The 13,049-nt window shown below is 40.3% G+C and overlaps 1 protein-coding gene and 1 non-coding gene across 4 annotated transcripts in view; one reads left to right on the top strand and one right to left on the bottom strand.

Moving 5' to 3' along the window:
* parvb (parvin, beta) overlaps window positions 1–13,049 on the top strand; it is a 41,637-nt gene that overhangs the window by 12,323 nt on the left and 16,265 nt on the right. For 2 of the 3 annotated variants that reach the window (XM_088340584.1, XM_088340586.1), the window contains exons 2-5: window positions 4,695–4,784; window positions 4,871–4,941; window positions 9,123–9,225; window positions 11,737–11,877. In XM_088340584.1, the coding sequence (XP_088196710.1) occupies window positions 4,695–4,784; window positions 4,871–4,941; window positions 9,123–9,225; window positions 11,737–11,877 (405 nt within the window). Of the gene's footprint in view, window positions 1–1,468; window positions 1,576–4,694; window positions 4,785–4,870; window positions 4,942–9,122; window positions 9,226–11,736; window positions 11,878–13,049 lie in introns of those variants that run through there. The other variant, XM_088340585.1, reaches the window with a different exon arrangement.
* trnag-ucc (transfer RNA glycine (anticodon UCC)) lies at window positions 11,983–12,054 on the bottom strand. Its single transcript has one exon. It is a non-coding gene; the product is annotated as a tRNA-Gly (tRNA).

Genomic DNA, 13,049 nt, shown 5'->3' with positions numbered 1-13,049 from the left:
TCGCTTATCGATATTGTCGCACAAGAGTCCTGATCAGGCCGGAATTTTTGGTATATGAATCGTTGGGCTACTCCAAAAGCTCTGGGAGGAGTTTTCCGTTGAAATTCGGCGGAAGAAGATAGATATAATAAGAATAATATGCACAAGCACAACTACATTGCCCTGTGCTTACAGCACTTGGCAATGTAGTCGTGCCTTGCTGAAGCAATCACAACTAATTATAAAATAAAGTTCAGTCGACCCATGGGATACTTTAGGATATGAAATACAATAAATAACAAATCATTTTGTTTGTGTATGTAGTTGTCTATCAAATCAAATCAGATTTATTTTTATAGCACTTCAATTGCCTGGAAAGGGCTGTACAAAAAAAATTATGTCATGAACCACAACCGGATCAGGACCCAAATGCATGACGTTAATCACACAAGCCTTTTATTTTACGGGAAATGGGGAGTCATGCACGTTAGGCAGCAGTCTGGCGTGAAATGATAGGAAGCCAGAGGCCGACGAGATCGATACCAATTGCCTGAGTTGATATCGGACAGATGGGGTCGATACCGGACAGGACGGGACAGACAGGATAGATAATAAAACAGGCTATCGAAAATAAACAGGACAAACTAGACGGTAACAAAAACTGGAGAGAATAATAAACAGGACAAAAATAGACGGGAACGAAACTGGAAACCTATTTAAACAGGACCAAAATAAACGGGAACAATACTGGACAGGGAATGCCAACAGGAAACAGGACCGAGTCTAAACCCACGTCTTGCGGGGCAGAGGTTCGTTGATGGACTGACAAAGGAAAAATGAGAGCACTGAGCTTAAATATATGGAAAGCCAATCCGTCAATGAGCCGCAGCTCCCGCCACACGGGCGGGGCCAATTTGGCGCCATGGTAACTGTTACGATTGGACAATAAAGTCCCCTATAGGATTCAGCTATTGGTCTTCTTTTGGTTTGTCTTACTGAAACATTAAATTTCTGAAAATTCACTGGCTGAATACTCTCCCGCAATAACATTTTTTCGTACCCTCTGTAAGTTGCATGGACTTGACCAATCGATGATCAGATTACATTTTTTAAATAAGAAGGAAATCGTCTAAGAGCATACTAAACCTCTAAAGTGGATGTTTTAATTTTTTTCCCTTTTTTAATCCACCGTCTCTTCTGCATCCACCCTCTAACTCCAATTTACCAGCTTGAGTTCATTACCTGTTAAATTTTACTATGCGATCCCCACCTCTGATCGGATTCATGTCGTATCCCGGGGTCCACTTCATCCGGCAGAAATGTCCCCTCAAATTGAAACTGGTACTCATAAAGTATCATGTTCACAAACAGATACACACAAACATCTCCAGTAACTGGACCTCTGAGGTGGGGAGGAGGTTTGTGACAGAAATAAACACGCCCCCCCATTTCTGTGCAACCCATTTTACGCACACTTGCATATATCGACGCGCATATCCACTGTACGTTGCGTGCACTTGCAGCGTTTTTACACTCACTTGCATTGGGACTTCAACATGTCGGGGCTGCTTTGTGGGACCAAAAGAAAGAAAACAGGTACTTCCTTTCAAGAGTTTTTTCTTCACGCATGTTAAAGTGGCTTCTGGTTTTTTACATGACGTCACCAAATTTGTCTTTTTTTTGATGCGAGTTCCAAGTCTTTGATGCAGGTTGGGCGTAACGCGGGCACACGGGCCACGGGGGAGGAAGCGGCGCAATTAGGATGAAATACAGCAACTCTGCTCTGTAATTATGTTGATCCATGAGGAGATTCCGGGCTAAAAGAGACTGCAGCGGCAGATAGCAAATGTGGAGTGGAGAGCTTTCAAGTTGGAATTGCTTTATATTACGTCTGTCCAAAGTCCGGCCTAGGGGCCAGTTACGGCCCGTGATCAAATTTTTACTGGCCCGCGGCCATTGTCATTAAATTAATCATATCTGGCCTGCCAGTAATGTTGACCTAGTATAAGATAAATTTGGACCAAAATAAAATCAACATTTGACTAGATGATGACAGTAGCCTTTTGGCCACTTTGCTCTTGGCGTTCTGTGAACATTTTCGCCCACGAGATCCTATCTCTCAGATAGGATGCGTGGTGTTAGATATACAGTGATATGACCTCTGAGCCTTTTAGTATGACCTGTGGTGTTCAACAGGGCTCAGTCCTTGGCCTCCTCCTTTTCAGTATCGATATGCTTCCGCTACGTGATATAATCCGCTAGTAAAATACTAATTTCCATTGCTATGCAGATGACACTCAACAACATTTTAGAAATTAGTGGGCCTGCCTCACTGAGATAAGATTGGTGTCACTTAATTTCTTAAGTATAAACCTTGAAATAACTGAAATGCTATTTTTTTGGTTCAGCTTAATTTTGTGACTTATTCTCCAACACTGCTCTGAATTTTGACAAATATAATATCACCGGGGTTGCTTTTTATTCGTAGAAGTGTATATTATGGAACTCTTGTTTTGGTACTGTTCACGTCCGGGAATATTTATTAGGTCAACTCCCTGTCAAGTTTTGTTATTTTAGAGCTGATTGTTGTTGGAAGATTATGTTGTTCTGACCACGTGTGAGTATGTTTCCGGCATCCCCACCTTTCATGTTTTGTTCGGCTACAGCGAGTTAGTGTTGCGGCGTTGTCATGGTCTTGTCTTCATGGTATCCGCGTTGAGGTACTGTCTATGTGAGGGAATATTTCTCATGGCATTTTCCTTCCATGTTTTGTTCTGTTAGAACAAGGGTGGGGAACCTGTGGCCTGTGAGCCATATGTGGCTATTTTCATAAGGACATGATATTGTAGTATTGCAACTTTTGTATACATTGCTTCGAGAAGTTTTGATTGAAATAATGCTGAAAGATGATTAGAACGGTCTATTGCGTATATATTGAACACAATTTTAACTACAGTTTGGAGTCAAGGTGTCACACCAACAGACCCCTTGTTGCATGAATCGCTAAATAATCCTTTATATGGAAGCTTATTAAACAATCCATCTTCGCTGTTGAAACACTTTGCGATAAGAAGCTACAGAACAAGCTTTAACCCAAAACAAATGTTTTACCAGGAAGCTCTAGCAAAGAATGTAGAGCAATTTGATTGGGTGAGCGGTATGAATGGGCGGAGCTATACACAGTACGGCGTCGACTGCACTGAAAGTAAATATGTTGGTATCCACTACTGCAGTATTTTGTGACATTTTTACAAAATAACTTTGCCTACACCTTATTTTGAAATCATAATTTAGGACAAAAATGACAGAAAAATGAGACAATTTTAATTAGTATTTATTTTGCTCTGGCATAAGTATTCACATAGTGAATTAAAATGCACTAAAGAATTAGCTTGGATTTAGCGTTTTTTGTTATATGTTGTAATAAAATATATGGTGTGGTTTCCTCTCCAGAAAAAAAAGAAAACTATTTTTGCTCTTATGGCTCTTTGAGTCAAAACGATTCCGGACCCCTGTGTTAGAGCTTGTTGGTGTTGGTAGTCGTTCTATCCAAGAGGGAGTATGTTCTTTTATTTTATTTTTTTCAGTTAAAACCTGTTGGTATTCCCACATTGTCACGACCAGAACAGAAGTAGGACCTAGATGCGTAACATTAATCACAAGTTTATTGAAATATGGAGGAAAGGCAGCACCCGCGATCCGGTGCTCGCTGGACGCGGGAAGAGAGCTGCTCGCGGGAACGGAACATATTCCGAATGCAGAAGTGGATCTTCCGGAGCGGGAGATAGTAGCGTAGTTAGACGGAAAAACAGGTAATTAGCCGGGACGGGAGATCAAAACGTGGTTGGGGTCAAAAAATAGGTCATATCAGGACACGAACAGGGAAATCAGGAACGGACAAGTGGAAAACGGGTGACAAAATACACTTGCCTTGTGAAAACAGAGGTTCGCTGACGGACTGACAAACGGCGAGTGAAAGGACTGAGTTTAAGTAGGACGGGTAACCAATCAGGTAGCCAGGAGCAGCTGGTACCAAACGAGCCGGCACAGGTGAAAGGAATGAGTCATCATGACACACATATCCCAGGTTGTTTTATTTTATGTTTACGTTTAATGCAATATAAATTATGGTCCAAGATATCCCGCGACTTTCTACTTTCATGTTTCCTGTTTCATCATTATGTAGCAGGCATTTGTAGCCACGCCTGTGTTAGAGTAACTTTTATATCTTTCAATTCTCAAGATCCTAGAAGACTTTTAGACTTTTGTTGTTCTGTTTCTGTGCCCATACCCGATTCTGGTTCCTTTTCTGTAGATAAGTACAATTTTGTGGCAACCTAAATTGTGACTCTGGTAGAATTGACTGTAATTTTTACTTATTCCCTCCTTCTACAGCTACACTTTGTTTTTTGATGAATTCCAAAAGCTTTTGTTTCAAACAGGAACACAAAGAGATAAAGATGTTGTTGGAACTTCATGTGATCAGTGGAAAGAGTGAGCAAGTGTCTCTCTCGCAGGGTTTTTTCGAAAGAATCCTTGGGGGGCAGGGAATTTGAAGCAAAAGCAGAAGCAATAATATACAGTAAAAGAATGGCAAACCAACGCTTTTTTTGTCTCCAATTAAAAATCTTTAATTACAATGTAACGATGGATGCACTTAAAAGTGCATCTTTAATTGAGGAGTTTTTTGTGTCTGTGTTTTGTTTCGCGACTAGTGAGCGATCTCCACGAAGAAGGCAAAAATGCAATCAATGCTCCAATGCTTCCTTCCGGAACCAACGTCCATCCCGAAGACACTCTGCTAGGTAAGCAGACAAATAAATAAATGAAAGAATGAATGAATATATATTATATGCTGTACAGCATACATAAAATACATGGTCTTTGCCAGAGGAGAACGCAGAGAGGATCATGTTGGACCCGACATCAAGAGAAGACCCCAAGTTCAAAGATTTGCTCAAGGTATGTTAAAGCCCGAGTGTGTATTATGCAGCACCCCTTGTGGTTCCATAATACCATAGTTATTTGTGTGTAACGCAGACCTTTGTTGATTATTTAAGCTTTGGTCAGAATCTCGTTTTGCAATGTCAGAAAATGATTAAACAATGTCAAAACATGTGAGGTGAATACTGTGTTTGAAGTCAATCACATAGATGTAATCTGACTAATACTGGTGGAATGTGAGGTTGGGGAGAGGGAAGTTAGTTTGCATTTGCGCATCAAAGGTTGCCGTGACCACTCCACCACAGGGGTCCGCCCCTCCCTGGAGACCAGAACTGATAGCTGCTACGCGTCTCACCGTGTAAAGGCAGTCTGAATTTGACCGGGAGGAGGGCATATCCTAACAAGAAGAACTGAAACAAAACCTTGGCCGCTCCTGACTAAGTCTCAGCTCAACAAGCAGCCAGAGAACCTTTCCAAGTTAGCAGCCAAGCTAGCGGCCAAACCGGTAAAGCAAAGCCAGCAACATGAGAGAAGCCTCAAGCCACCAGCAGTCCACTTCTGCCTCAACACCCTGCATTCTGTGGTCCTCGTCCCAACTGGCTCTCAAGCCTATCGTGATTCCTCATTGCTCTACAGCCGAGGACATAGAGACTAAGCCGTCATCTTCATCGACGCAGAACTTCACAGAAGATCTCGTTATTGCTAGGTATTGGTATTGGTGTGACGTAAAATGGGGAATTCCATCAAAATACAGTAACGTAATAATCAAGCCAACGTTGTTGTCTATCCACATGGTGCCAGTTCTAGTTCTCATCTTCTAGTTGTCTTGGTTTTATTTTCTTATGATTGTTTTGATGCGGGGCACCTGAGTCTGCTCCATTGGGCCGAACAACCGCGAACGCTGATTGGCTGCTTCCTCTTTTTAAAACCCCTGCTTTCCTGTCAGCATTTGTCGGAACGTCTGTGAACCTACACAACACGCCAGGCAAACTTTTTTGACTCCTGACTCTATCCTGCCCTGTTGTTCTGTCTGATTCCCGTTGCTGACTTTTTTTCTGGACCCGTTTACGTTTTTGCTCCTGCGTCCTGGCCATCGACTTGTTTTTCCTCGCTCTCGACATTGTCTGCGCTCGACACGGAAGTTCCCACCGTGACCGACAATCCCCAGACAATCCGACATCCAAACTTTGAGTTTTTTTCTGGGTATAATAAACTGTAGCGAATATGGGAGGTAAATACATTATTCTAACAAACAATTTTTTGACCATCGAATGAAAGAGCCGAGTTTCTTTTTTCTTTTTCTTTTTTCAAAACTACCCGTGACCGACAATCCCCAGATCGCGGGTGCAAGTCCTTCCCTACTTCTAAATAAAACTGAGTAAAACAAACACAATTGGGTCTCCTTTCCTGGTGAGTGACAGTTTTGTGTTCTATTCAAGCTTTTATTAAAAGAAAATTCCATAAATCCAAGAGTGTGTGTCTTGTTTAAGGTATATTGAACTGTCAAAACGGTAAAAACAATTCACCTAAAGTGTGTGTAGCCATCCTTCAGACTAACTAAACTAGGTTTTTCATCCGTTTTCCTGACATAATGATCTAAAAATGTACGTTGTGCTCCAAAAGAGGGAGCCGAGTTTTGAAAAAAAAAAAAAGAAAAAAAAAACTCTTTCATTCGATGGTCAAAAAATTGTTTGTTAGAATAATGTATTTACCTCCCATATTCGCTACAGTTTATTATACCCAGAAAAAAACTCAAAGTTTGGATGCACGTTATACACAAGGTTTTATGGTAATGCATATTTGAGTCGGTCAAAAACGATCGCTGACCACTTTTGCACAATATTTGATACAACGGGATTTGATTCCATGTTAGCCACTTGGCTGCAAAGCTATAGCTATTGTTCTTGTTCTTGTTGCCTTCCACAACTTCTCATGCATCCTTGATTCAGGGTTAGATTTAACTACTTGCACCAGCTCTCACCAACTCCAGCTTTTTGGCTCTTTTCTGCCACTCTGGGTGAATTAAATGGTAAATGGTCTGCATTTTTCTAGCGCTACAATGTGTTCACACTTACCCATTCACACACACTGGTTTAAGATCAGGTAATTGTGCAATTGTGTAATTGTAATCATTGTTTGTGATTAAGGGCTATATAAATAAATGTGACTTGACTTGACTCACTCACACACCAATAGCAGCCATGCAGACATGCAAGGCGCTGCTTGGTGAATTCTGTTTTAGCTCCGAGGGATTAACACTAGCATTCATGGATGAATTTCGTCCTTGATGATCCGATGAAATATGTTTTGCATTATTTTTAAATGGTATCTTTGGGGTTTCCTTGATATATTTCTTTGAGATATGCCTGAGCTCTATTCTAAGCTACATCGACCTTGAGTGGTATATTGTTACACACTGTCACTTCAAAATATTCTACTTGCTGATGCCATTTTTTGTCAGGGCGGACTAGAACAGAGCAGGAGACCCCAGAGCGTTCGTTACAAGTCTTTTATTTGGGGAAGCGTACAGGGTTAGCGGGAGACGCGATGACCGTCGAACGTCAGCAGCAGCACCGAGAAGACAACTTCGGGACACGTAGCCAATCGTAGCGTGGGACGGAAGCAGGTCGAGTTTATCGGGACTGGAGAGAAGATCGTAGCGTGGAACGGAAGCAGGTCGGATCGGAGGCAGGCAGAATCAGGTAACAAGTCAAAAAGACACAAGAAAACCAGGCGAGTCAAACGGGGTAAAAAGTAATCCTCAGACGAAGAGGTCTCGGTGTAGCCTGCTTAAAAAGGGAACATGAACCAATCAGGAAGCGCATTCCAGTGCGCCAGATGATTACCCCAGGTGGCTCCACTTAGGTAATCATGACATTTTTTGGCTGAAATCATCATTTCAGCTCCTCTCAAGCTCCTTTTGCTGCACGTGCAAATATGTGAAATTCCTTGATACACTCAAGTCGATTTATGTTTTTTTGTATAGCTCTTAATCACAGGAGGTTTGGGGTTTTTCCTTACCCTCATGTAGGTTTTAGATCATAGGATGGTGTAATGATAGTCTGTAATAGTCTCGAACAAACTCTTCCTTTTTCATCCGTTTGGGTGTTTTAGTTTGGCATCTGGACTGTATTTGAAATAGTCATTTTCTTACTTTCACCGTTTTCATCCGAGAATAAAAGAAAACTGTGAGCATATGCGCTTTTGCACTCTTTCCCCCCCATCCTCCATGCAACCTTTCCTCCATCGTAATGCGCTCTTTTGCAGGAACACCGAGGGTAAAAGTATGATAAAAGCACAAAGGCAGGGTGGAAAAAAATATATAAAGGCTCTTTGAACTTAGTTGGGCATCGTTAACACACTCTTAATAGTCAAGTTTATTTGTATAGCCCTTTATTACAAGGAGTCTCAAAGGGCTGCACAAAGAGGACTGGGAGAATGTGTTATGGTCAGAATAAGCCAAAGTAAAATGTTTTAGTGGAAACAAGAGTTCTCATGTTTGGAGGAGAAAGAATACTGAATTGCATCCATAGAACACCATACCTTCTGGAAACATCAAGCTTCGGGGCTGTTTTTCTAAAAAGGGACCAGGATGACTTATCAGTGTCAAGAAAAGGTGGGGCAATGTATTGGGAGATTTTGGGTGAATATCTCTTTCCTTCAGCAAAGGCATTGAAGAGGGAAATCAAGGAGTGGCTTCCTAAGAAGCATTTCAAGGTCATGGAGCTGTTTAGCCAGTTTCCAGGATTCAACCCTGTAGAAAATCTATGGAGGGAAATGAAAGTCAACAACAGCCCCAAAACATCACTGCTCTAGAGGAGATCTGCATGGAGGAATGGTCCAAAATACCAGCAACTAATAGAAAAAAATACCTTCCAATACTTAAAAAAGAACTCTTGTGCAACTGCAGCATGGAAGTTACACATTTTTTTCTAGACCTGATATATTTTATGTTTCATATATTTTTTAAACGTTTTTGTTATTGGTATATTGTGTCCTCTGTATTGCATTTTTGGAACATAGGAAAGAGGAAGCAATTTCATCTGTGCTGTTTTGCATATAACATTTTTATAAAGAGATATAGATAAAGATAAAAGTTGAAGTTAAAAGTTGGTTATTTGAATTCGCTCCGGAAATAATTGATTTTTTTCTCGGATATTATGTCAGGGGTGTGTTGACTTTTTCTTCCTGCTGTCCAGGTTCTGATCGACTGGATCAACAGTGAGCTAGAGGAGGACAGAATCATTGTGAAGGACTTGGAAGAGGACTGCTACGACGGACAAGTGCTGCAAAAGCTTTTTGGTGAGTTGCCAGCAGCGCCCATTAATCATTTTCATGCTTTTTTGGGCCCCCCATAGTGTCCTTCACCTGTCACTGATCAAGGTCGAAACCAAGACCGAAAAGATCAGAACACATATTTTTATTTGATTTCATAAATTAGGATTGATTTCATAATGAAATGTACCCCTTTTTGGTCATTTTCCCTCTTCAGAACAAAACTTCTAATTATTATATTATACATTGTTATCATTTTAATAATATTTGTATTAATTATCTTTCTTTCTCTTTTAAGGTTCAAATATAAAGTTTCAGTTTTAATTAAAAACAAATTCAAATTATGTTTTTTTTTCCTGTAAAATAATTGTTAGTACTATTCATTTAATTATTTTGGTCCTTTTACATGAAATCAAATTCTTTAAGCCTGAGAAATTGTGAATTATAATCATAACACTAGGGTGTGTTTTGCTTAAGTGCGAAACTAATTTTTTGTTAACATTTCCGCTTATAAAAACATTTATAATATAAGACATATCATGTAAACATATATAAACAATTCATTAAATTAGTACAATTTTTTTTTTATTTGTAGATTTTGAAGAAATCAATTTATCTTGAGCGTTTTTTGGATATTGGCGTAGTTGACTCGGCCAACGCATGGATGCTTTTCGGGAATCCTGAGAATGAGAGATGAATCAGTACGTATTTATTTAGCGCCTCTCAGTGGTAAAAAAAAATCATTACACAACACAAGATAATATCGATTTAAATGTCAAGCAAAAATGCCTTGACTTTCATAATAACGACAATGTTTTTGAATACTCGATTAATTTTGATTTATCTTATATGATATGAGGCTCACTGAACATAGACATGAAATATTGTGCTTTCTGGGCACTTTGAGTCTCCTTAGTTTGTATTCTTCGTTGTGATTTCTAGCACTCGTTTTGGTTGCACTGATTACACCTTTCACATCTAGTGGTCACTGCACATTGTCCCCTATAGGGGGCTTCTGTATGCAAGCGTTGGTGATATAATGCTGAGTATAAAACTGCCTTCCAAGCATTTATTTTGGGTTCGAATCCAGGCCAATAAAGGGACAGCATGTACTATAAATTGCGTCCTAGGGTTAATTAAACACGCAATTTCAGAAACTAAATCAATATTTGTACGACATCTTACTGCTACGCGTACCAGAAAAAATCAAATAGCTTGCTAAAAATGGGGAAAAAAATGTTGTCTTCTGGTCATTTTGAGTGTTTAGTTTGTATTTGAATACTCGTTTTGGTTACACAATACAATACAGCGACGTCTGGTGGCCAAATACAAGTCTTTGCTACACAGAAACACAGACTGGAATCTGATAGCGTTAGTGGTATAGTGGTGAGCATAGCTGCCTTCCAAGCAGTTGACTTGGCTTCGATTCCCGGCCAATATATGGTTCATTCGAACATACCAGAGAGAAGTTTGATTAACCTAAAGATAAATTTAGTCTAGCTGCGTATTTCTTGTTGTAACGGACCCACGTCACAGCGGCGAGAGGAGCAGAACTCATACCACTGAACTACTTATGATATAGATAACATGTGAGAAGGCACTGGGTTTTATGACATTATCACACTTATTTTGCTACCATAGAGGAAAGTTAATGTCATTGTGTATTGACATGTTGCAGTAATAATAAATGATCTTATTCTATTCTATTCTATTCTATTCTATTCTATTCTATTCTATTCTATTCTATTCTATTCTATTCTGTATATTGTAAGTGACAAATTTATTGTCATTATAACATGTGAAACTCACGAGAAAGTTATTACTCGTTTCTGGTACTGTGACTAAAAATAGTGTTATAATGCGACAAAATCTACTGCCTTTTCCCAAGTCATCTACACCACTAGTGGTCCAGTACTCTGATAACTAAGCTAAACTTGCACCTGCGAAGGTCTTACATAGCACAACTGAGAGTTTTGTGTTTTTTCTTAACTTTTTTTCCGCGTTATTTGGTTATTATTCATTTCATGAATGGTGTTATCGTTTATTTTGAAAGTTTTGTTCCGTGAAAAATCTAGAAGGGTTGTTCGGTTGTGGCTTTCTGGAAAACATTTGAAACAAATGTGGGTGCTATATTTTATTTTTAATTGTATTGTTTGTTAGTGCAACATCTATTGCATCCTGGTCATCCTGGAAGGGGGATGACCTCATGTGCTGTCCCTTCTCAAGGTTTCTTCATTTTCCTCATGTTGAGGTTTTTGAGTTTTTCCTTGCCCTCATGTAGGTTTTAGATCAGGGGATGGTTTCATAATAGTCTGTGATTTGCAATAATCTGTGGCCTGTGCAGCCCTTTGAGACTCTTTGTAATTAAAGGTGTCACAAATAAACATGACTTGACTCCTGCACTCTTTGCGCTTTTCTATTCCAAACTGACCCTGGTCCCTCATCAGAGAAGGTAAAAGTTGTGTGGCCCTCACAGGAGAACGTTTAGAAACCCCTGTTTTAGTCACATTTTGAAAGTATCCTTCTTTCTGCTCACAGAAAAGCTGTCGGGCCGTAAACTGAACGTGGCGGAGGTGACCCAGTCGGAGATCGGACAGAAGCAAAAGCTGCAGACGGTTCTGGAGGCTGTCAATGAGGTTCTCCGTCCTCACGGCTGGTCCATCGAATGGAGCGTGGATTGTAAGTTTTGTCCTTAATAAACACAGGAAATGCCAGTTACACTTTCAGGAATTTAGAAATTTACTGCCAGCAAAATAGGTAGTTGCGGAGAATGCCAAAAGGAGATGCGTTGGCCGGGAATCGAACCCGGGTCAACTGCTTGGAAGGCAGCTATGCTCACCACTATACCACCAACGCTGTGCTGTACAACAGAATGGGTTTGTCATTCAACACATTCGCCTGTGGAACAGATGTGGGGGGGAGAAACGTCCACATTCCTGAAACCGCCACACCATCTGCACACCACCCGAACAAATTTGAGAAAAATAGCAGGTCGCTGAGATATTTATATGACATCTTGCTGCTACGTGTATCGAAAAAAAAAAAAAAGAAATCTTGGCAAACAAATGGAAGAAAAATGTTCAGAGGATACCAGGCGAGCCAGATTAACTTGAATTCCAAACGTTAAATCTATCCTCTTAGCCTAGATGGTAGTGTGCCGGCTTTGAGACTGGGAGGTCGCTGGTTCACGCCTCGACCGACACATACCTAATTGGTATAATGGCGGCGCCCTCTGGCTGCGGCTGCACCGACTCGCTACAACGGGTCAGGTGTATCGACATTTCGTTCTGTGTACATTGTTACAAAGAATGACAATACAAAGGAAATTATTATTATTATTATTATTATTCTCCAGCGGTTCCCAAACTACGGCTCGCGGGCCGGGGACCGACTCAACGTTTGGTCTGGCCTTTCATACATCTCATCTCATCTCATCTCATTAGCTGCACCGCTTATCCTCAGTAGGGTCGCGGGGGTGCTGGAGCCCATCCCAGCAACCATTGGGCAGTGGGCAGGGGACACCCTGAACTGGTTGCCAGCCAATTGCAGGGCACACGGGGACAGACAGTAAACAAAACTAAAAACTGGAAAGCTTTCTTTTTGTAATTTCACCATATTTTGTCCATATTTTATACTTAATATTGTATTTTCCAAATCTTTTATTAGTGAGTTAAAAATTTAGAAAAAACATTCTAAAATAAAATAAAATAGGACCAAAAAAATATTTCTTTAAAGTGGCAAAAATATCAATCATCAATAGATAATGTTGCTACTTTGTTATCCATTTTCCTGCATTTTTACCCTAAAATCAGTTATGAATTGAAAAGAATAAGGTGTCAGAGACCAGAACG

The sequence above is a fragment of the Urocampus carinirostris genome, chromosome 7 (genome assembly GCF_059441175.1).
Source record: "Urocampus carinirostris isolate Australia breed hairy pipefish chromosome 7, RoL_Ucar_1.0, whole genome shotgun sequence".
Classification (NCBI taxonomy): domain Eukaryota; kingdom Metazoa; phylum Chordata; class Actinopteri; order Syngnathiformes; family Syngnathidae; genus Urocampus; species Urocampus carinirostris.
Note: the sequence above shows the minus strand (reverse complement) of the source record. Positions and strands in the feature narration are given on the sequence as shown.